General features: G+C 36.4%; 2 protein-coding genes and 1 long non-coding RNA gene across 3 annotated transcripts in view; 1 reads left to right on the plus strand and 2 right to left on the minus strand.

Annotated features, from left to right (window-relative positions):
- Nucleotides 1-643: 643 nt before the first annotated feature.
- LOC112460736 (DNA-directed RNA polymerase I subunit RPA12-like) lies at nt 644-2333 on the plus strand. The gene is made up of 3 exons (XM_025025554.1): nt 644-910; nt 1965-2181; nt 2295-2333. Exons 1-3 carry the CDS (start codon nt 775-777, stop codon nt 2317-2319), a joined length of 378 nt encoding a protein of 125 aa, XP_024881322.1. The 5' UTR covers nt 644-774; the 3' UTR covers nt 2320-2333.
- LOC112460738 lies at nt 1021-1958 on the minus strand. Its single transcript, XR_003041476.1, has 2 exons — nt 1810-1958; nt 1021-1636 (listed from the first exon to the last, which is right to left on the minus strand). It is a non-coding gene; the product is annotated as an uncharacterized LOC112460738 (long non-coding RNA).
- Nucleotides 2334-4842: 2509 nt separating the features above from the next.
- The window catches only part of LOC112460735 (venom dipeptidyl peptidase 4-like), a gene marked incomplete at its 5' end in the record, with an annotated part of 120594 nt that continues 99689 nt past the window's right edge, over nt 4843-25747 (minus strand). The window contains 4 exons of the mRNA XM_025025553.1: nt 4843-6029; nt 6121-6332; nt 7483-7643; nt 15816-16010. Of these exons, the coding sequence (XP_024881321.1) occupies nt 5931-6029; nt 6121-6332; nt 7483-7643; nt 15816-16010 (667 nt within the window). The remainder of the gene's footprint in view (nt 6030-6120; nt 6333-7482; nt 7644-15815; nt 16011-25747) is intronic.

Below are 25747 nucleotides of genomic sequence, written 5' to 3' on the forward strand. Positions count from 1 at the left end.
AAAATTTAATTCATTATATGTCATTTTCAAAAATGCACTTGAATTAAGCGCAATTAAAAAATTGTTGTCACGTTACCATGGGATACCATCTACACTTCGCGATGACAGCGATGCATAGTGACAACGCCGTGAAATAAATTCTTCCTTGCTAAAACGACCATCCCCCACCACCGAAATCGGTCTGAGTTTCCAGACCTGTATGTAAGACCGTGATTAAGCCTAATTGCATCGATTTCTGTGCTGAGGTAGCTAAACTGAAGAATTACCTTTTTATTAGAATACAGTTGTTTTCTAAATAATAAAAAATAAAAATTATATCGACACATTATCCAAATGATTCTGGAGCGATTGGATTAAAAAAAAAATATTTTTTAAATACTTTCTGCTAATTATACGCTTAATTGATTAATTAATTGTGATTAATGTATGGTTTTTCAAACTCTGAAAAGTTTTTTTCAAATATCTCCTAATGATTTCCAAACGATTGGGTAGGATAATTTTCAATAATTTTTAATTCGTTTGCCAACTATACGTCGCGTCGGTCTCGCGAGAAACACTCGCGGACCATTACCGAGCGAAACGACGTAGTTGAGTTGCACTTTCTCAGGTGGCGCATTGAAAAATGCGTTCTTGCGCAGCTTACGCTTACGCCCTCAGAAAGAACACAAGAGGGCCGTTCTAAGGTTAGATGTATCATGATATCTACGATTTCAGTTTTCAAATTTCAATTAAGAAGGCTAAATTCGATTCGATCGCTGATTATATTCATGTTAAATGATGGCAAATAACAACAGTAGTTGTTTTATCACTGCACCTGGCTTCTGTCCGGATTGCGGTTCAGTTTTACCTTTGCTTGACGAAAGAGGAGGAGTTACATGTTACACGTGCAAAAGAGAATGGGATTCCGAAGGTGTGATTCAAACAAAAATCTTTTAGTTAAAAGGTTATATATAAAAAGGTAAGGTTAATCAACTAGGAAGTGAAAGAGGAGCTTGAGTAGAATACGTAATATATACAAGCTTGTCTTGTATTCGGTATGGTTTATTGTACTCTATCCATATCTCTGCTGTCACACCGCATCTGATGTTTCCTCTCAGCTGCAGCAGCATTTCCATCAGAAAGTCCATAAAGATAATGCATATTGCGATATTTCTCGTTGCTAAACATATTTTCTTTCTGTAATCACAATGTAATTTTCTATATAGGAGCACTTGGTTATCCACTTGACTACTCTTTTTTTTTTAGTACTGCTTTTTGTGGTAAACACTGTCATCTTTTAAATGAGACATGCTGGCATGACAACAGCAGGTATGAACAGAGTAAGGTCGAGGCATATACAATTGGATTGCAATATTATACACTTAGCATAAACTAGTTTAAATGAATGTACAGGAGATAGTGATGATATCTCTAGGAGTCTCGTCGGTCGAAAGGCTCAAAACAATGTGACACACCTAGGCGGCTGGTCCTCGCGGGCCGGTCGTCGCACGAGCCCGGTTTGCCGTACGGCACCTCTGTCCGTCGTCGGGATCTCACCGCTTACGACGGCACGGCGTCTAACGGTCGAACATGAGTTTCGCGAGTTTGATGTCGAGACTCGGAATCGTCAGTTCAGAAAAAGATTGATAGTATAACTCTACAATGACAAGGAATGCAGATAAATGTTTTGTATGCTTCTTTAGTAGCTATAAAACTTATCCTACGTATGAAGCACTGTATTTACTAAACCATGGCAAATACAAAAAAAGTTTATATACTTTACACATTATACTTAAGCTTTTCTCTTACCTTCTAGTTGATTGTCCTTACCTTTATATATATTGTATATTGTACAATAATTTAATATATTATTATTTACTGTAATATAAAAAATTGCGCTCAAAGTAATCCTTAATGTGCAAGCTTGAGCAGTGATTAAGAATTTACATTAATTTGGAGACTCAATTTCTAATATTATTTTCCAGTTTTTGGTGACATGAAAATGATACATACAATCCTTTTCAACACTAAACATACTTATGCATCCGCTAAAGAAGTTGAGGACAGTGACGATGATGCGGATGGACCAGTAGTAGAGCGACAATGTCCTCAATGTCAAAATGATAAAATGTCTTATGCAACATTGCAATTGAGATCTGCTGATGAGGGACAAACTGTGTTTTACACATGTACCAAATGCAAGTATGTATCTGTACATAGCAATATTGTGTTGACCTAGCATTCAGATATTATCTTCACATTAAGTTTCTATTGCTTGTAATACTTTATTAATAAATAAAACATCTTATTTGCAGATTCAAGGAAACAGAGAATTCTTAATTTAAAATTTCATGTTATATATTGTATTTTATAAGAAATATGGAACAATATGATTCCTCTGTTTTTTCTATTTTGTATAGAAAACATACATTATATATATTTTTATACTGTATAAAGCAATCGAAGAAATTAAAAATTCTAATACATCGTATTGTATTTTATATGTATTTTGTTTTCTACATATATTTTTATTAAAACGTGCAATATTAATCCGTTATTTATAGAGTTCTGTTAATAAATATTACTATCCATACATATAAATGTATATAGCGGGATGGTTTTTGAGATTTATATCTCAAGATATAAATACTCCGCTTTAATAAAACATAGAGCTTTATTCATAATACACTCAACAAATAGTGGTGAAAGAGAGTACACTTGTCATAATTCCATAACTCTACTGGGTCACAATATTTCCTTTCTAATAATGCTGTTACCTTAATTAAGTGTTCAAGTAAGTTTGTATATACAATGCGCGCGTGTTCGAAATAAAAGTTAACAATTATTTTAATAAATTCTTGATCCACTCAAAATTGTTACAGTGGTCCTTGCATTAAAAAACTTTAATAGAGAGTTTGTCGATAGTCCCCCTTATACTTATCCTAGGTATGCATTTACACATTGGCACTAATATTTGCCCGTGGTCTAACAATAATAAGAAGTAGATATGCTATCTTACGTTAAGGGAAAGTGTCTTGATAAACAAATTGTTGAATTTTATATGTATTCATTACGTAAACTATAGGTATACGAATGTGATATAAAGTCATGTAATTGCACTTTCTTAACACTCTGGTATACCCACAGTATAAGAATAGTATAGAATAGAGAAATAAAATTTGCAAGTGAAAGAGGCAATCGATATTATGAAGCCATGAATTATTCTTTCAAACAATCAAAATATGATAAAGTGAAAAGTGTTTTCTAAAATCTCTATCTTTGAAGAAACTTTAAATTGATTTAATCTTGAATTTAAAGAATGTTATTATAAAGTTTTTAGAAAAAGTTGAAATATTTAACAGTAGAAGATTAGTTAAAAAATTATTGTGTGTATGTGTACAAAAAAAGAATTTATAAAATATTTTAATATTGCATGTAATTTCACTAGCAAGATATTAGCAGCACTCTGTTTGTAGTATCCGTAATCTACAAATACCAATAATACTATTTTTGTTGTCACGGTGGAATCTATTTCAAAGGTGTCGAATAACAAAATCTTATTATTAATACACTTCTCGTTTGGAAGATTTTACATATTAAAATAATCTTAGGATCAATATTTTTATAACAATGCAGTTATCAAATGCGATGCTTATACTCCCAAATATTATATATCCCATAGCATAAAGTATATATATGTTTTATAAAAAACATATGTTTTAGTAACTTGTGCATATTATCATACGCTTTTATTATACATTCTTTTTATGGAAATTTTTTTGTACATATTTTCATAGTGAAATGCCTCTCTCGAAACGTGCAACAGTTTGTAGAGGTACAAAAAAATAATATGTTACCTACCTATAGATCATTACAAAACATTGCTTTCACATATATTATCGTCGATCCTGAAAGTATAATTTGGTTACCACTTCCTATATAATTTTTCGTCGCGCGGTCATCATATATAACGTCTTAGTTGTCGCACTTTCATATTACGAACGTCAAAATTCACAATAGTTGATCAAAACAGTGTATTATTGTGAAAATATATTACGCTTCAAGAACATTCCTAAATATCTCAAAAATTGATCGGCTTAATTCCACATTTTTGTGCACGCAAAATTTTGATTTTCATACATTAATTGATTACATCGTCGGCGAATGTTGTAAAGTTATTGGAGATCCGTTTAATTAGTACGATATATTAAGTATGCAGCACTAGCGATTGTTATAATATCACGGTATCGGAGTAATCAATGCTAATTTGCTTCTTCATACATAAGAGTTTTATATTTTTGCTGAGTATTCCAGAGCCTTAAGATAACATATATGAGTTCAGGAAATTTATTTTTACATTAAAATCAGAATTATTTGGCGCATTTTACGTGTTAACTATAAATTTATTACCAGAATTTTTAATGTAATCTATTGTAATCATTTGGCAGATGTAGTGTTCAAATAGAAATGTAACCGCGTTGAATAGGCCGTAATAATGGTTATATCTCAGAATATCGTCGATAATATTATTGTCGAAAAATGCAGTACACAACATGTACTTTTGCTTTTTAATTTTATTGTTATTAGAAGGACATAATAAAAAATGTATATATATTTTATGTGATAAACGTTATTTGGGAATAAAAGTTTATATATCATTAACTTTAAATAAATTTAAGAGAATCCTGCCATTTCATAGAATAATATTATTTTACATTTTACATTATTTGTATTTTATTTTTTAAATGTTGAAATGTTAAAATTTAAAAATCCGAATTGCAATTTTAATTAAAGATATCTTTTTATTACGCAACTTTTAAATTACACAAAAAATTATTAGTTTTAAAGCATATTTTTCTCTAATTTATTTTGAAAGTAGACATCGTATGTATGTATGTGTATGCGACGGCATTTTAATTTACATTTTATTTAAAACTTTAAGAGATCTTATTTATCGAGATGATAACTGAACTCATATATATAAACATTTTGATATGTCAACTTAATATCTCATCAAAAAGAAAATGCGATTGCCGTAATAGGAAAATAATCTAACTTATATATATTGAATCAATGTATATAAATACGGAACGTATTATTTCAAATGGTCAAATTATTGATGGTACATATTTTCGTAATTAATTCAGTTTGAGACAAAAAATGTAATTTTTGTCATTTCAGTAAATCCCAAGAAAAAAATGGGACGCGTAGATTACTGACAATGAGTAACTTCTATTAATTAATTGATGAATTAATTAATAGACCGATTAATTATATTATCGTTCTATTATTAATATCGATGATATAAGTGGCAACTTATATCATAATCGCGGTAATTAATAATACAATTTCGTTAAATAATCGCAGACTCTTTAAATGAAAATCGTCATTAAATCACGAAAGATCGCGTCTTATATATATTTTCGCTACTCAAACTTGACGTCAAGTCGATTGGTTCATTCGACCATCCGAGAAATAACTGTGTGTTGCGTGCTAATATAACGTTTGAACAATGCGCGTGTGGGTTAAAAATGTAAGTACGAGCTGCAACGATACGGAATAACACTCTAGTGAGGTCTGAACGGCGAGGCGACGAGGCTCGGCGCCGTTATTAGGCCTTCGACACACCGTTTGATCGGCTACTTTAAAAAACGTATCAAACATGTATTTTTTTTTACAGACCTGCCTTGCGTAATTTCGCGACGACACTGGTGCCTAATTAATTATTCTATCTCTTCTCGCATTTTATGCTTACGCTCGCTTTCGCGCTCTCTCTCTCTCTTTCTCTCCGTCTCTTCCATTCTTCTTCGGCAATCTCACACCGCTATGTACATTCTTTAAACGCTCATATTACATATTGTACATAAACTCTGTACACGTGACAAAGTATTTACAAGTGTGAGGCAGGTGGTGTACAGCGTCTAGATTGTCATCACTATCCCGTGCTCCGATCATGATGACGTCTGAAAGCATTCGTCCAGGAAGTTCTCCAGCGAGTGATACAAATGCGCCCGCGACTGAACGATACCGTGGTCCTCGTCCGTGTACGTCTGCAAAAAACGAAAGAAATGCAAAGTTACTTGGCGATACACTTATATAGGTATTAATTCAACTTGCCTGTGTCGAGAACGTGAACATTACCTGTTGTCTGAAGAGGATGTCCTTCTGCTCCAACACCTTCGCGAGCATAAGCGATTGTTGATAGTGCACGTTGTCGTCGAGAGTACCGTGAATCAAGTAGTACATCTTATTCTTGATGTTCTCGACCTTATTGAGCAGCTGGCCTTGCTCGTAGCCTTGCAGATTATCAGAAACGGTTGGTAAACCCATGAACCGTTCGGTATAAATCGAATCTGTAATTGCAATTAACACGATTGCATTAATAAGGATAACGCGTGAGTGGAAAAAAAGGACGAATAAAGGTTTACGGTCTACGTTATATGTGTTCCGCGTAATATATTATGCGGAAATTGCACAAGTGTGACGTTGCATAAGTCTTTTTAACGCCATCCTGTAAATCACGTGTATTTTTCTCGCGTGCTCTAACAAAAGGAGAGGTAAATGCTGACACGAATTTAAAGCAGTTGAGAAAGTAATATTAAAGCTGCAGTAGCGCGTCCTTTTCCCACGGAGAGCGCTCACTTTTCTTCATTAAAACACCGGTGCGTAAAAAATTCTTAGACAAATCCCGGGGCCAAATGAGCTTAACATAAGTCATTTTAAGTAAGCCGCGTTCTCCGCAAGTAAGCTCTCTTAACAACGTTTCGTTTATAGCGAAGAAGATCGAGCTAGAAAAATAATGCTTCACGCGTGATACTACTAATAATGTCGCAGCAATCGAAAAATAAGGATAAAAAACATCAATTTCCATTAATTATATTTTCTCTCTATCTCTTATTACATATTTAAAGTATGATTTGCAACGCGCGGGACATATAAAATAAATTGTTCACTGAAGATCAATATTCCTAGCATAGGAATAAAAGATATTATTGATTTAAATATAATTAGCGTTACCTGCTATAATTTTTAATTATTTGTTATAGTTTACAATGATTTATATGACAGTTACTTTATTTCTATAACTTATTACATTATAATTATTACAATCAGATCAGCAAAAAGCCCTAAGTTTCGACTTCCAAAAGAGACAAATTCTCTCTTTTTTAGCCTTAATGTTAAAATGCTTGAGACAGAAAATACTTTCCGCTTCTTGCGCTAATTATTGCTGCTAATTAGGCACGGCATATCTTTCGGTTTATTGGTTTTTCAGAATTTTTTTTACTTTTCTTACTACCATTGAAGAGCCAACCTGACTTTGCTGACGTTATAATAGCGCGGTGTGTAATTCAACGAATTACAAAAAATTGCCTCATCCAATTGTAAGATAATTCCGGTTTACGTTGTTAAATAATTTTTCTTCCTTTTGAGATAACTGTAGACTGTAGACTAAACACACTTTACGTGTTGCGTCGTTAATTCGATCACCTATTAATAACGTACCGTAAAGGGCCCAATCCGTAACTGGCGCGACAGACATGCCGCACTTGAAGACACCCTTTAAGTCCATGGCGAGCGTCATGCCGGTCGCGTATCCACCATAACTCCAGCCCCATATCGCCGTTCTGGTACGGTCAATGAAGGGCAATTTGTCCTGCAGATGCCTGTAAGAAGCAGAGAAAAGGTGAATCAATATCACTAAAAATACGATATGTTGAAGCACATATAGCAAAAATATATTATCTACACAATTTTACTCACGAAATTGATTAAACATTTTTAAAATTTTATAAAAGTATCTGCATGGTATAAGAAAAAAAAGAGTAAGAGAGCAAACATTCAGCATATTTTTATAATTTATACATCAGGAGGATAGATATTTTTTTATTAACATTTTCATTAATTATTATTTTAGTTTCTAAAACAATAGCTTCTGAACGACTCTTCGTTATTTTCGAAGCACCTGATTAATTTCGTAAAACACAAGTTATTGTACATCACCGAGACGTGACGTTACAGCGAGAAAAGAATATCTTTGCAAAAACGAGGATCTTTCAACTTACAAATTTAGGAAACAATATCAAAAGAAATATGTTTATGACGAATTCTTTTGTCTAAGAGGATCGTGTGCGAGAACGCGCCTCACAAGATTACCTCTTTTACTAGAGAATGCCGCAGCGCTCGTAAAGAGATAATCGCCCCTCTCGCTGAAACGCGCAAACGAGATAGTCGACCACTTTCCGATAAGAATCGATGAATAATTTGTAATTTTTCTACTTCCTTCTCTCACCGTATCTGTCATTATCTCGCGTGCACTCTGCGCGATTATATACGTGCTACCAATGTGCCTGATATTACAGAACACATAGCACATGGATCGCCTTCGAATGAATCGTGTGTCACGCAATTGCAAATTTCTACAGTAATGCAGTTTAGTGCATTATAATTATCAAAATTTTTCAGAGAATCTAACTTTCTCATAGCCTCATTAAATTATTTTTACAGGCTCTTTCACAGAGAAAGTAATGCTTATTCTGGTTTAGATAATAGAGCCATCACACTTCTCCTAAATAAGAAAATTTTTGGTTTTTTACGTTTCAGATACCTAAGAACAGCTAAAATCACTTACACCTCTTAATGAGCAGGATATAACATATAAAAAAGAGCATTTTTGTTAATTAAAAAAATGAAAAAAACATGCAAAGTTTAATTTTATTCGCTTTTTTTCGTTTCCCTATAAAAAATTCTTGAAAAATACCTTTTTTTACGACGTTTCAAACCAGAATACTCCCTCAATTCAAAATGGACAATGCTTCAGCTGTACTTTAATTATCTCTCTAATTACCAACGAATTCGGTATATATTGTGAATTAAATAAGGGAGTTTGAAAAAGTGGTATTTCATCACGGTATCCTTAGAGAAAGATCATGGTAGAAATTGTTGTTAGTAAACACTTTTCCGCAGTCTGCAGCGGCGACAACATCAGTTTTGATCGGGTCGATGTTTCGTTTCCGAGGTGCCGCTATTATCTTTAATCTGTAAGTCGAAAAGTATTTTGACACAGTGGGTTTCGTTTAAGAGCGACACGCAGGGGCTCACGTAAGTTATTTTATTCACGGTTTTTGCTTATTTTATGTTTTGTTTACGTTCAGGAGCTATGCCAAAACAAAAGGAATACTCCAACGACATAAAATTAGCTGTTATTGCAGCATTGAAAAATGGACAATCTCAAGCTCAAGTAGCGAGGCATTTTAATCTGAGCAGACAAATAATTTCGGTTTGGAACCGTAAACAGCAGTCCACAGGCTCGGTTAGCAACAAACAAAGATCGGGTCGACCGCCAAAACTTACTGACAGGGTATCTAGAATTATCCGCCGCATGAGTGTCGCTAACCCACGTCTGACAGCAGTTGACATTAAGAGAGATTTAAATGAGAATCACAGTCTTGACATCAGTTTAACCACTGTAAAACAATACCTTCGCAACGCAAATTTGTTTGGCAGACGTCCTTCCAAAAAGCCATTTATATCCGCAAAGAACAGAAAGGCGCGTCTCAAATTTGCCCAAAAACACAAAAACTGGACTAGTAATGAGTGGGCTCGTGTACTGTGGAGCGACGAAAGTAAGTTCAATATGTTTTCATCTGATGGCATAAGGTATGTTAGACGACCTCCAAACAAAAGAGATGACCCCAAGTATCAGGTACCGACTGTTAAGCACGGTGGTGGCCATGTCATGGTTTGGGGCTGCTTCTCTTATTCAGGAGTCGGTCCGTTAGTCGAAGTGAAGAGCATCATGGACCGATTTTGTTACTGTGAAATACTGCAGAATTACATGCTCCCTTATGCTAAGCACAACCTTGTCAGAAACTGGATTTTTCAGCAGGATAACGATCCAAAACATACCTCTGCACATGTAAAAGAGTTCTTTACATCTAAGAAAATTAAAGTTCTAGAGTGGCCAAGTCAAAGTCCCGATCTAAATCCAATAGAACATTTATGGGAAGAGTTAGATAGACGGATTAGAAAAAGAAAATTCTCCAGAAAACAAGATTTGATGGCCTGTCTTGCAGAAGAATGGAAGGAAATACCATTAAGTGTGATCACCAAACTTATTGACTCTATGCCGGCAAGATGTGCGGCTGTGATTAAATCTAAGGGCTTTGCCACTAAATATTAAAGCTTCTGATGCAGTCAAATTAATTTTTGATGGTTAATTACAGGCTTTGTTTAAAAATTTCAACAGATAATGGTGTTGTCAAAATACTTTCTTTCCACATTTGTTTAAAAAATGTAAAAAAAAAAACGTAGTTTTCGTTTATAAATGTTATATTTTTTTTTTCATTTCTACTAAGAGGCATTGTTGCCTTTGGACACATATTATAACTTTGTTTCAGAAATAAACATTTATTTTCTATAAATTGTGCTTGTCAAAATACTTTCCGCCGCTACTGTATATTGTGAATTAAATAAGGGAGTTTGAAAAGTGGTATTTCATCACGGTATCCTTAGAGAAAGATCAACTGCAATTTGGACGAGGAATCCACGGACAAAGAACGCGAATGTTACCTCTGGGACGACCCGTGTATCTTTCAGACGTCTCCCAGATTGAGCGCGGCGTCTCGCCTCATGATTTCCGGAAACTCGAGAGTGGATTCCACGCGCGAAGCGTCCGCGTGCGTTGCTCTCCCGCCGCCACGCCACCCCGGAAGAAAAAGAGGGGTGAAATTCGTATTTCTTTCCTTCCAATCTTTTCGGGCTATTGTCTCTGGCATCTCTCGTGTGTTCGATAATATAATGGTCCCGGCGGGATCAGCGCCCACACCGCACCGGCACGGCCGGTCGACCGGCCGGGCCGTCGCGCCCGTAGAAATAGTAAACGGCTCCTCGTACGGCGACGCGCGGCAGATTTTATTTCTTCTTCTCCCCCGTTCGCTCCCTCGGTGAAATTTATTTACCTCGTAAATCGACCGGCGGCGGTACGTTGAATTCTATTTCTTTCCATGAGAGAAAAAAAACCGAGGAAAAAAAAGAAACTAGACGGAGAGGAAAGAGAAGAAACTCGGACCGAGACGCTTCTCCCTTTCGTTTTGCGGCTCGCCCGTTATGTGTATACTCTCTAGGATACGTATTTCGGTCTCGGTCGAAATTCTATCGGTATTCCCCTTTGTCTCTCGCACTTATTTGTTGCCTATCGAGAACGCCCGCGGTCCGATACGCTGCGCGAATTTCAAGGCAGCTAGGATTTTCCTGACGTTTTAATTACGATCGCGTGTACGTCGGATATTTAAATTATTGGAAGATCTCGACGGAATTAAAAACGGAATCGGTATAAATTAGCGCGACAAAAATAAATTAACGCTAAAGAATAGGAAGATTTAAATTGCAATTAATGTTAATTAATTTGGATTGATGATGTATCTTGAGCGACAATCTGCCATGAATTAACTTTTCTTTTTTTGTTATGGCAAGAAGAATCGTCAAATCGATCGAAAAATTGTACAACTTTCGTGTCACGTATTTTAAAGAACGTTACATCTAATTATTTCTGGCATGACGTAACATAATAGATTTTCCTTTTGTGAACATAGGAAGAAATATTATAATAAATTAAATCTTTCAAATACTTTTAGAAACCTTTTCCTCTTTTAAACTAACTGAGGTATGCGTACTGTTTATTAGTATCACGTATAATGCTACATATTATGAGTAATTTTTTCTTATATATCTTTCGCATTTCTCTTGTCTACATTCACACGATTGCCACTCCTCAGGCAGCACGCATGTCCAAAATCGGGGACATAAGACGTCTTAAAGACATCTTTAAGACGCTTTATATCCCGGATTTTGGACATGGTGCTGCCTGGGTCATTATTTATACGTATTTAATTATCTAATCCTGCGACACTCAATCTTCAAATCAACCACGGATGCTTGCACGGAGCTATGATTTCCCCCCCTTAGGATAAACGATTGTTAGTCACTCTCCCCCATTTAAAGGATCATTACGCTTATGAGGGGTGCGTCGCCGTCCCCAAGATTTCCGGGCTTCAACGCCGCTTACGTCACTCGTTATTCAGCAATTAAGTGGTCGTGGAACCAACGGGTGGAATAACCAGCGACAAGCTGGTTAATCGGTCTGGTTTGCCGGTTCGATGACGGAACAAAGGCCGGCAAAAACGAGACAAAACGCGAAGGAGTTTGCGAAGGGTTGACGACACAGAGGGAGAACGGCGCGGATAGTGAGAGGCCGGGCGGCCGGGAAGAGCTTCGAGTTGAAGAGAGTCGAACGATTCCGTAATCGTTTGGCCCGTTTCCAACTCCGCGACTCGCTTTTTACGTGCCGGACGATGCATTGGCAAAACAGCCGTAGAGCTGGCGTAGAACACCGGGAAACGTGCGGATAGCGTACGTCTTCGCGAATGCCATTTGACATCAGCGACTGAACGTTTTTCAAAGAACGTTATTCTAAGGCCATTGGATTACTCTATAATTAACACAAAAGATCCTGAGGCTTGCGCTTAAAGGGGTAGACAACCTTGACAAGCAAAAAAATTTATTTCTTTATACTAAATATTTAAGAAATAAAAAACTCTGAATGTTTGAAACATGACAACTTTGGCACATGATTCTATATTCTTTTATATTTGCTTTAAAAAAAGAATCGTTAAAAATGTTAATATTAATAACAAGAGTTATTGGTAATGAAGGGAAGTAGTTTAGTAGCTGGTGGTGGACATGAAATTTTGAAAACGGCTCCTACGATTTCTTTCAAAAATTTTTTACATGTTAAAAATATCTAAAATGTATCGGAAACAGATTTTCGAATAAAATTCTTAAAAAAAGAAAAAATATATTAGCAAAAAAGTGCAAAATTACATTTATGCAACACGTGCATGGAAAGTGCCCCATTACGCACGCTACGCGTGCGTGATAGACCACTTTCCAGGCACTTGCAACATAAAATAGGGAGTGTAAGCCGTGTGTAAAGATGAAAATTCCCGGGTGTGGAGTTTACGCACGAGCCGAAGGCGAGTGCGGTAACCGCACCCGGGAATTTTCATCTTACCTCACTTGTTACACAAATAACTATTTCTTTAATAAAATTACAGACATTTTTTTTCAAATTTTGTTTTTAATATATTTTAGAGGCACTTTTCTAGGTATATGAATCCGTTTTTTATTATGTTTTAAAGAATGACGCCAAAAACAGGCCAAAAATCGCCTGTTTCGCTACCCTTAAAATCCGACTTGAATTTTGTGCTAAACGATAGTTATATATAATACATTAATCCTTTGAAAGTTTCAGATTGAGCCCACTCTTTATCTCCACAATATGATGGGTCAAAGTTCGCATTGTGCACCCCAAATCGTGAGAGGCACGGGGACTCACGCTAATCAAGCATCATCTGAAATGGGTCAGAACAGTTGATAAGAACGTTCATGCACAATGCAAACTTTGACCCCTCATATCTTGAAGATTGAGTGGGCTCAATCTGAAACTTTCAGAGGATCAATGTTTTATATATAACTATCGTTTAGCACCAAATTCAAGTCGGATTTCAAGGGTAGCGAAACAGGCGATTTTTGGCATCACTCTTTTTCGTTACTCCTGAATCATGTCCACCACCACCTATTGAAAGGAAAGAAACTGTTTCCCTTCATTACCAGTAACTTCCGTTATTACTAATATTTTTTAATGATTCTTTTTTTTTTTAAATCACTATAAAAGAATATAGAATTATGTGCCAAAGTTTCAAATACTCAGAGTTTTTTATTTCTTAAATATTTTACTTTAAAAAGATCTATTTTTTCGCTTGTCTACCCCCTTAAGATTCTACTACCCTCTTATGATTCTATTATTTGCTAAATTTCCACGACGCTCAAAATTGAGATATCGATAAATATATCTGAGGTTAGAATTATTCCTTTTCGATAAAGGTGACAGTGTACCTAAAATGTCGATGGTATCTGGCGAAGTAAATTTTCGCTTCATATACGGGATGATATTTTTCAAATAAACGCCTATTATCGTAATAAAGACATTGTATAAACTATCGATGACGCTATTTGGTTTATTCAATATTTAAGTATTGAACTTAAAAAATATATGTACATATATACATGCACGCGAAGTGCCCAGATGTTCCTCATGCTTTTCTCTATTTATGTACTTCGGTCGATGGACCGATACTCTGATAAGTTCCACGACTCTTTTTACAAGAAAAAAGATCACTAATTGTTTACAACAAATTAGATTAGCTGCGTACAACTAAATTTTTTTTCTATCTGTAAGCAATTTTCCGTTTTAATATAAGCAAATGCAAACTATTTGCCTTCCTTTACGGAACACCACAGCAACGTTAAAGGAAAATAGTTCGAGCAAGAAATAATGAAGTTATTAAAACGTTTGGAACCGCGCACAATGAAAAAGCAATTTTATAGTAATATTTCTGCCGTTGTTATTCTGCTATTATTATTCGCAGAGAAATCTGGTCGTCAAAGGGAAAAATTGGGGCAGAAGTCTGGAAATGACGGAGATAAAATCTTCGTGAAACGAAGAAAGAACCGCCGCTGCTAAGAGTTTACCGCGTTTCTCGTCCACGACGCGGTATACTTCGTGATTCAACATTTATTTTATACACCATGCCGTGCGCTAATTTCTTGCTGCTATTTACTAAATTCCATCCGGAAATTCCGCGCGCGGAGATTTGCGGAACCGCCGATCTACGCGCGCCGTCAGGCTTGCGGGTTCGCGGTCGCGCGGCGGCGCGTTGTCGCTTAAACGGTAAAATATGACCTCACCACCGGCACGGAATAGGCATTATTCATCACGACCGGAAGTTTGATGTTTCGGTTTAAAGATGGACGGTCGTATAAGTGGGCGAGCTCTCTCACCACTGCCACTAGTCCCGCTCTCCCTCTTTCTCTCTTTCTCTCACACATTCTCTCACGAGATAAATTACTCGTGGCAGTTAAGTGGAAATACGAGAGGAGAGCCTGGCTCTTCTTCGTGGTACCTACCCGCCACTCGACGGCGCGGCGAGCGTGGAGAGGGTTACCCGATAAATTCAGATAAAAGTACGAGCAATTTTCTTCTTGTTAACGCGGCAGTGATGTTCTCTCCCTCTCTCAGGTGCCCGCGCCGTGAAAAAGAACTTCGTTAAACGTGGTCCTCGGACGCGTCGAGGGAGCCTAGAGTTAGATTAGTTAACTTGGGGTTTAGCGAATTACTCCGATCGCGCGGTGATAAGTCACTTTGAAGCCTCGCCTATAATTAGGTTTGTCCTAAAGCAAAACTTTGTCCGCCACCCTTTCAGAGGAGACGATTGCGCCAGACGCACGTTCGGCTTCAGATTCCGCCCGCGATCGTTCGTTAGCATCACCGTCGAGAGCTATCCTGGCGCGGCTGGGCGTCGAAAGCAATCTCGGGTTAACGATATAATGCGTCTTCTACGTGTAAACGTGGCGAAAGCGCCCGTGGTAAACGTAATATGCGCCTCGCTCTAACGGCAAGAATATGACCGCGCTTGCTGTAAGTTAGATCCTTTTTCAGGAAAAATAATGGACGCGGGGTCGCGTTAGACAGGGTTTAGAGGAAAATTGGTCTTGGTGAGAGGGGCCCAAATAAAATAAACTTAGTTTCGTAGAATGCAATATTTTGTGTTAAAAGTAAATTTTGCTTTGAAACTTCCAATATAAAATTAGAAAGTTATTATTCGCTGCATTATTGATTCGGTAGCAACTTTTATTAATTTAATTTCTAATCAGTATTGAGTGATTTATTGGAAATCGTAAGTTGACAATCGAAATTATTTTACGACAGTTAAACTTACCTGGTAACGTTAATCTGATCGACAATTTCGACGGTGCCGAGGCGCCGGTATCCGGTGAACAGCATGTCGTTACCCATTAATCCGGAGCCGCGACCGTCGATGGCGGCGTATATGATACTTTTGTTTGTCACGAGATACGTGCCCCAATCAATGTTAAATTTCTCCGTCACTTGAAACGAATCCGGGCCGCCATACCTGAAAGGCAGACAGATTACGTGACACACAGGTCGTCACCACATTATCGGTATCTCTCAACGCTCGCGCCTCTTCACAATTTTACGTATACACGTATCTGTTCATTTTACGCGTTGCAAACTTGATTCTTTTATAATTGCACAAATTAAGATAGAAAAATATAGCTATATCTTGATTTTTATTATTTTTGAGTCTCACATTGGCTTTTAATTTTTTGAAAATTGTGTGATGAGGAAGAAAGAAACTAGATATTTTATTTATAAATTTATAAATAGAGAGCAGCTTATAAATTAACCCTTATGTCAATACCCGGAATGTGCGACGTTGTTCAATACCCGGGGTACCCTGGTACCCACTTATCGAATCTCTTTAATAAATCGTTTCTTTCGTATTACACACAGAAAGATATTTGTTCTACAGACGAGAAAAGCAATTATTTATTTTATTTTATTTTGTTTAATAATTTTCTTTAGCTAAAAATATTTTCTTAATAATAATGTAAGATATACTTGTTACAAGTCCAAAATATGTTTTAAGTAAATGTAATGCTTATGATGACTTTATAATAGATTTGCAGATATATAAACTTACTAAATACTTAGAGCAAGTATATTTACTCGTAGGTTGTATATATTTTTCTATGTATATGCTCGTGTATGTATTTGTGTGTGTATATTTTTATTTATGTCCACTTTCCGCGCGAGCTGACAAAAGACTACCGAACAAATGGAGTTTCGAAACACGTATCGTTAGTCGTTAGTTATTAAAAACTGTGAAAAATTAACTGTGTGAGAGTAATGAAAAGAAAACGCTTTCGACTGCGTGAAGAACAAAGAGATCGGTATTTGAGAAATTTATTAGATGAATCGGATGTAGAGAGTTCCCAGCCTTCAAATAGCGACGACGAGGATTGGTTTCCTTCGCAAAATCAATCCCAATCTATAGATGATTCCCATTTTGAAGGATATGTCGAAACTGGTAAGTTTTAATTTAATTTTTATATTTATGAAGTGATCACAATAACACAATAATTACGTATTTATGTATAAAACAGCATAAGGATCGATAAAAAATCAGAAGGATACACACAGATTCAATCCGAGAGTGATGAAAGTGAAGACGAGAGCCAAGAACAAGATGAAGGAGTAAATGCGGCTATTAAAGGCATTTTTATTTGTATATTTTATTTTTTATTATATACCTAAAAATATAAGTTTTTTATAATAGTACATAATTTTAGAGGAAACCGAGAATACTTTTGTAGTAAAAGATAGAACGGTGTGGGCTAAAACACCGTTACCTCAATATCAAACGGCAATTCATAATATTGTACGTCAAAGAGCTGGTCCACATAAAAGTACAAAAACTCTATCAATCTGCGCAACTTTCAAGAAAATCATAACAAATGAAATGATAGACATTATAGTTCGGTATACCAACAAAAAGGCATCACAAGTTTATAAAGAATATAACAACACATATTCAGAACGACAACCGCTTGTATGGGAAAATTTGACAACCCAAGAAATGTATGCATTCTTAGGAATCTTGATTTGTATGGGTGCAAATAATTCTAATACGGATCATACAACTGAAATGTGGAAAATGTCTTCGTATCCCCTGTATCGAGCAACAATGGGCGTAAATCGTTTCTGGAATATTTTGCGTTTCATTCGATTCGATGATTCAAACACGCGCCAAGAACGTGCGTGTGAAGATAAAGCTGCTGCAATACGTGATATCTGAACCATGCTCAATGCAAATTTAGCCAAAACTTACCGGCCAACGGAAAATTTAACCATCCATAAGCAACTATATCCTTTCCAAGGACGTACCAGATTCACACAGTACATTCCATCTAAGCCAGCAAAATATGGGATAAAAATCTGGTGGATTTGTGACACTGAAAATGCTTATCCGCTAAATGGAATAATTTACACCGGAAAAGTTGGAAATATTCGAGAAAAAAACCAAGGAGAAAGAATTGTGAAGAAGCTTGCAGCTCCGTATAAAGGAAGTGGAAGAAATATATATATATGGACAATTTCTTTACTTCGTTACCCCTTGCCAAACATTTATTGTCATGGAATTTAACTATCGTTGGTACATATAAAAAAATAAAGCATATATTCCAAAGGCAATCGAAAAAAAGGGAAGAATATTCGACGCTGTTTGGTTTTTGTGATAAAGTAACTCTATGCTCGTATGTCCCAAAGAAAAATAAAACTATAAAGTAAAAAGGCTCTCTGTATAAATCGACAATATGTGTGAGAGAGGCAATAGGAGCCCAGCGCGGTACTCAGCAATAAATTTACCACGTGTACATATAAAACAATATATTTAGTCGTTAAAGACAAAAGAAACGAACGTTTCGGCCCTTTCTTTGGCCATCCTCAGCGTAAAACTATATCAATTCCGCGCAACGCAATTTCCTACATCCTACCTTGATTGCAACATTTAACGTAATCAGACGCACAATAACAAATTAACGTAGTCACGATGATCACATCGATTGATTATGTAGCGCATTCGCAGTCACAAAACTCTCCAGGCATGGTACGCAGATGTATATTCCTCTGTATTTGCCCGATCTCCGGTGTGTCCGAACTCCGGCCGTACAACGCATCTCACCGCTCGACTCCCCGGTTGGATAGCCAAGAAGTGGCTGAGATTTCATGCATGGAAATTTCTTAGTATCTGCAATTTCGGTGTCAGACACACGACGTCAGTGCACAACTAAAAATTAAAATTTTTACAAATGAGTGACAATTGAGCAGAACTCACGGAAATTTAATGCATTCACTCTCGAGGCCGCTAATCCATCGTAAAATGTAACTGTATACGACGCTTTTATTCTACATGTCTCAGAGAAGTTACGTGAGACACTGCCGTGACTATCAAATTCGGAGATCGATAAAGGACTCGAAACAATGATACACGCCGTCGTTATACACCGGTTCAAGAATAACAGTGTTGTGTGTTTATTTATCCGCGGAAAAATTAAATTTTTCGGAGCTTGTCGATAATATTCAGGTAAATGTCAGGAAGGCATTCCGTGTCCGTCTGCAAATTCAAGCCGTTTTTTTGCCTCTTAATTAATCTGTATCATCTCAGATATTAGTCGTTTATGATAATGTTGTTCACTATCTAGAATTTGCACGTCATCCCATTTAAAATCATGATTACAAGCTTTCCTATGATCAGTAATGACAGAATGGCCCGCAGTCTTTCGTCTAATATGACTCTCGTGTTTCCTTATTCTCGTTTTCAGTTGTCTCCCCGTTTGGCCTACATATGAGGCGTCGCAGTTATTGCAGTTAATCTTGTAAACGATGTTGCTATGCTTGGTTTTGGGGAGGACGTCTTTATGCGCTTTGATAAACGTTCCCATTTTGTTTAGACTTTGGTACGACAACCTGCCATTAAGGTTTTTAGCAATGTTGCTGAATTGCTCCGTGATCTTAGGAACATATGGAATTGTAAAAAATGGAGTTATTTCCTTCTCGGTCATGTTGTCGTTCCCTCCGTCTTTCCTATAGTTCACAAGTAATTTAAGTCGCTCATGTAAGACTCTAAAGACAAAATCGAGAGAGTAACCATTGTTGAGTAAAATCTCAATGACCAGTCCGAAGTTCTTGGCGTGAAAGGACGGGTGAGATAACCGAAAGACTCTATCGATCAAGCCTATCACTGTCCCTCTTTTTTGATAAGTAGGGTGCTGAGACATAAAGTTTAAGTACCTCCCGGAAAAAGTTGGTTTGTGAAACCAGTCAAATGTTAGCCGGTTCTGTTTTAAGATCTTGGCTATCCAACCGGGGAGTCGAGTGGTGAGATGCGTTGTACGGCCGGAGTTCGGACACACCGGAGATCGGGCAAATACAGAAAAATATACATCTGCGTACCATGCCTGGAGAGTTTTGTGACCGCAAATGCGCTACATAATCGACCGATGTGATCATCGTGACTACGTTAATTTGTTATTGTGCGTCTGATTACGTTAAATGTTGCAATCAAGGTAAGATGTAGGAAATTGCGTTGCGCGGAATTAGTGTTTTACGCTGAGGATGGCCAAAGAAAGGGCCGAAACGTTCGTTTCTTTTGTCTTTAACGACTAAATATATTGTTTTATATGTACACGTGGTAAATTTATTGCGCACTGAGTACCGCGCTGGGTTCCTATTGCCTCTCTCACACATATTGTCGAAAAATAAAACTGTTATTGTATTATCGACAATGCATTCGGATATCGCAGTGGTAGATGATGCAAAAAGGAAACCAGAGATAATATTATATTATAATACGTACAAGGCTGGTGTCGATACAATGGATCAAATGGTAGGGAGATATACAACGCACCGTCGTACGAACAGGTGGCCACTCGCCCTCTTTTTCAATATTTTGGATATTTCCGCCCTTGCTACGTATATTATTTATCACGAAAATAATAAAATGTTGAAAAAGAAGACAAATCAACGTCGCTTATTTTTGCGTCAACTGAGCGAAGAACTCACTATACCAGTTATCGAAGATCGTTTCCAAAATTTACAAATTATGAGAAACTTTTCAACGAAGCTTGCGATTAAAAGCGTTCTCGGAAGACAGGTGACTCCCGTAATTTCCTCTGGTTCCACACATGTTATAGATAACACAGGCAGAAAACTCGTCACAGGTTCGTGTCACTTGTGCTATAAACAAATTATTAAAAAACGGAGGAAAACTAGAAAATCCTGTGTGGAATGCAAAAAGCCTGTTTGCGACGAACACGCTGTCACTATTACAATGTGTACAGAAAGTTATAAATAAATAATTTTCTTATTTTTGATTATATAAACAATTGTTTTTTATTAATTTACCATTCCTATAACCATATTAATTATTCATAAATTAATTTAGTCAATAACTACAATAAAACTCATATTTTTAAAAGTGGGTACCCGGGTACCCTGGGTATTAGAATCAAGTAGGTAAACTTCAAAACGATAATTTTTTTACTTCCGGGTATTGAAACAAAAAGTTCATTGCATATTTCAATAGTAAAAAGTTCAAATAGCGACGATCCGGGCGGTTATAAAGAAATTTTCATGCCAACATAAAAAATTTTACCTATATATGCACAAGTGGGTACCCGAGTATTGACATAAGGGTTAAAATAAAAGTTAATTTATAAATAAAGAGTACAAATTATGTACATTTATGCATTAGTTATAAAAATTGTTAATATAATTTAAAATAAGGGTAAAATAAGGGACGCGTAATATATAACGCGATAATGGTTCCGATAATTGAATCTATTTAGACGTTGCAATATGCTCGGCCAAATTAGCCTTTTCTTCTTCGTAAAAAAAGAACTCTAATCTCGTTATTATATTTAGCAGGTGTAGCCGGCTACTCTCCCGATTGTTTAGCGAGCAATTTTCTCGACTTCCACGCTCATTTACGGGTTCTCGACGGTCGTTTGCGGAAAACCTTGTTGCCACTTCCGCGGGAGAGGCTCAAAGACGAGGGGACGCGCGCGCAAAGAGAGGAGCCAAACGGTGACGAGAATTAGGAAATGGAAGTTCGAGAACGAAGATGGCTTTTCTGATACGGCGCATTTTCAAGATGGGACATCGCCGACACTGACGTGGAAATAAAGACGGATAGTAATGATATCCTGTGGATGGCGTGATATAAACGCGAATGTTCTCGAGAATGACGGCGATACGACACTCGATAGTATCGTGAAACACGCATAGTGCAATCGAAGCGAAATAGACCGTAATGATAACTGATGATCTGCTCCGTCGGATACTATAGCTCGTATAGGAAAGCCATAAACGCGAGATGAAAAAATAAGAACGCTGAAGAAAGAAAAAAATATCTGAAATAATTTCTTCTTTATTAAATCACACGTGTAATTAATTGCTAATGCGATTTGCAGTTTCTGGCATGTCGTTTTATCTTTACACGTGCGATGCATTTCTTAACTGCAATGTTAAATATTAAAGGATGAAATTTAAACCAATACCTGGAGTTAGATAACATTTTGTTATTTTTAACTACCATGTGTCGAAATATATTATTTTAACACAGAACAATATTATTTTAACTTCATTGGCTTAGTTAATATAACGACATATTGAGTAGCGACCTATAGGAATGATTAAAAATGACTCAAAATGAATATAATTTCACAAAATATAATTTTCCAAAATTTTTCAAAAATATTAATTACTGCAGATATTTATAATATAGTGTGATTAACGCTAATCGACATATTAAGCTATATAATAAATTTCTCAATAGATTGATTCTCAAACTTGATTTAGAATTTAGCAAATGGCATTTGAAGTTAAATAAAAAAAGAAATTGCAATATCCTTCTTGGAAAGCTGCACGTTAATTTATACAAACATTTACCCTTTTTATAATTTCTTAATCCGCATACGAGACGAATAAAGTGAACCTTAGCTGTGTCAAGAATTACTAACTCAAATATCGCTTAGAAATTAATCAATTGTTATCATACCACTTTAAATTCATTGTACGGTTAACATTATGCTGATCCGCAGTAACCTCGTGTAATCGCATGTAAATCGTGTCACGTGTAATCTCGTACTATTTCCGACGCAGAAAGCGACGTAATCACGCGAGAGTATTTCATGTCTTTATAATAAAGCGAATGGAGGGGAAGGGGGATTTGGATTTACGAGTTGGAACTGTGTTACAGCGGCTAGAAACGCGAAGTATATATCGAGCGGCGCTCTTCATCGTGCCGATGTTATTGTATCGTAACGAAGAGACTGATATCGCGTGCTTACATTGAGCGAGAAACCTCGTTATAAGTGCATAAACGCATGAAAATAGAGTACTAATATTATTGAAATGGTCATTGAAACTTTAACGAGGTTCTCATTTTTTTATACTTGAAAAAAAGAAATAAAAGAAATAGAAGGAGAAAGGGAACTTTTCTTCGTTCTAATTTTCTTCGCAGTTTGCAGTTAATAAGACTCTCAGGCGCCTCAAAATAGTAACAGAAATTGCACACGATGTGTAGCAGCAGAAACTTTAATGACGTTATGACTATTTTAATTAAAATAATAAAATAATAATAAAAAGCATTTTAATACCGTTTGATATAAGTCGCATATTCGAAAGTCTCGAAACATTATAGCGATACGTATTGACCGCGGAATACAGGAAGGAATACTCATTTACACAGCATCGAGAGTACTGATTTCACGGAGAGGTCGACGGCCCGTCGTCGTCGGTTTCGACGAAAACGTCTCGTATCGCGGACGCTGGGCGTCGCGCGATCGATGATCTAGATTGAACCTATAGGAAATTTCATTGAAAACCAGAGAGAACAAGCGATCGCCCGGATACCCGTGATATGTGAAAACTCCGGCGCGATCCAATATACCGTTTCAAACACGAGGACAGTACAATTACTTCACTATAAAGCGAACGGTGGAAACTCAAACTTCTCTTTATTCGCCATCGTCGAGCAAACGAGACGCGTCTATCGTAGCAATTGCGATAGTTCTTCTATGAGTTCAACTTTATTCATTCATCGTCATTTTGCATCTCTCACAGTCGGCCAAAATCTACATCTAATACGGACAATGAGACACAGCATTAAAATTGATGTATAAATTATATTAATTGCCATGCATTTATATGAAGATTTTAGGAAAAAAAGAAAATTCCTTTTTGGAGTTTTTTTCTTCACATATAGATATAAAATAATTAAATAAAACGGTATAGATAAACTAATTTTAACATTGTTAGATAAATTTAAATAAATTTTAATCAATCTTGATAAATCTAATAATGCTAACAAATCTTAATAAATTTTGTTAAACTAAATTATTGAATTCTTCTCAAATCAGATTTGGTATGCGTGGTATTGAGAACCATTTTCCAGTATCGATGAAACATTTTTGGATCCAATCAAATAGATTCTTTTGCAGTTTCTCAATGCTGGATATATTTTTACGGAATTCCTATAAAATTAAAATTTTCTGGTTTTAAGAAAAGAGTAGAGTTCGTAACGATAGCATGGCGTTAGTTCTTTATCTTTCCCGTGACCGTTAATGCGCAATGTGAAGCTTGCCTGCACTTTAGGGATGGACATCGCGGTAACTTCCATCGTAAGCTCTTTGTACTTTCAAAAGTTCGAGCTCGGCCAGGGCCGCCTACAAATTAGGTGTTATTAGGATTTACGCCGGAAAGTTATATCAGCCTCGAGCGTCGCGCTGGCGACGTCATTGTCGCGTACACGTGCACCTTCTAAATGCGGAAAACATGAAAAGCTCATCCGACTGACCATTACGACAACGACTAATAACTTCAAAGAAGAAATTATCTTCACGCAACAAGATTACCGTTCGCACAAGCGTAATTAATGCAAACGAATAATTTTCTCTATACAATTTTCTATGTACTCACGTCGATGAAACGTAAAAATATTTTTGCAAGATACTGTACTTTAAAAGCTGCATTTTAAACTATACAGGGTGTTCCCTACGTAAGTACAAGAAATTGAAGAGGATATTCCGTGGCTTATTTTAGGAAAAAAAGTCCTATAAATATATGCTTTAAACTACTTCGTTTTCAAAATACATGAGGGTGTTAAAGACGCACGTTGGATCTAAAAATGTTTTATTAATACTAAAAAATGGTTCTTAATACCACGCATACCAAATTTGAATAAAATATCTCTTAACGTTTTTCAGATTTTCGAAATTCCATTTTTTTTTTTCACAACTTTGTAAACCCGTATTTGAAAATAAAGCAGTTCAGCTGGGTATGTGTTTATAGGACCTTTTCTTCCTAAAATAAGCCACGTAATATGCTCTTCAATTTTTTTATACTTACTTCGGAAACACCCTGTATTTTAAAATATATAAAAAAAGACTCAATTAGAAAACGCAAGCGGATGTCACGCGTTTAGTTTCCGAGCTCTCTTTTGACGATCGTGTTATTTCTTCGTCGTTAGAAGAAATACGGGCGCCGGGGGTCGATCGATATAACGCTCCCCCGCTTTTATCGTGGAGGCTGCTGAAGTTTTCGTTCGTGAGACTGAATACGGAATGACTCATCGCTTCGGTACGGTTTTACATCCTGTCCTAATTCAGGCCACGTAAAGGAGAGCTTCGTTTTCACGTCACGGTGTAGACTATACGCTTCGCTGCCGCACGTTCGTCACCGCGCTCCTCCATTACGCTTATCTCGCGAGTGCATTATGACGGAACCGATTGATGACGCCCGCGGAGTGCGTTGTCACATTTCTTGTCGCGCCGCGGAAAATATGGATGCTTTTAAGTGAACGCCGAGATATACGCGACGCCGAAAAACGACGCAATTTAAGAACTTGGATGATAGCTGGCAAGTGCTTTTGATAGCTGAGCACGATGTGTCACGTGTCCAGTATGATCTTAATTATATAATGTTCGCGAAGTCGAATATGTATCAATTATACCTAAATGTCTCTTGCGTCTATTTTTTAGAAAACTTGTTTTTATTTGTGTTTATCATCTTACAGACTTCCAGAGATTAACCCTTTGTGTCAGGAATTTTCGTATCAGATCGATTTTCTTAAACTTGGCTGAAAAAGCGGAAAAAGAACACTGGGTGTCCCACTGTGCCGCATGTAAAATAGATGCATAAAATATTAAGCAAAAAAAAAATAAGTAAATTAACATTTACGTAAGATTTGAATATGGTTCACAGATATTTTTTGTGTAAAATATTTTG

Source organism: Temnothorax curvispinosus, unplaced genomic scaffold (genome assembly GCF_003070985.1).
Source record: "Temnothorax curvispinosus isolate PA1 unplaced genomic scaffold, ASM307098v1 QBEX01010774.1, whole genome shotgun sequence".
Lineage (NCBI taxonomy): Eukaryota > Metazoa > Arthropoda > Insecta > Hymenoptera > Formicidae > Temnothorax > Temnothorax curvispinosus.

What these genes read in the sequence shown, in the direction of transcription:
- LOC112460736 (XM_025025554.1), top strand. Translation starts at nt 775, where the DNA reads ATGATGGCAAATAACAACAGTAGTTGTTTTATCACTGCACCTGGCTTC. An exon ending in AAGAGAATGGGATTCCGAAG is followed by an intron (nt 911 to 1,964) that starts GTGTGATTCAAA and finishes ATTATTTTCCAG; the next exon opens with TTTTTGGTGACATGAAAATG. An exon ending in TACACATGTACCAAATGCAA is followed by an intron (nt 2,182 to 2,294) that starts GTATGTATCTGT and finishes TCTTATTTGCAG; the next exon opens with ATTCAAGGAAACAGAGAATT.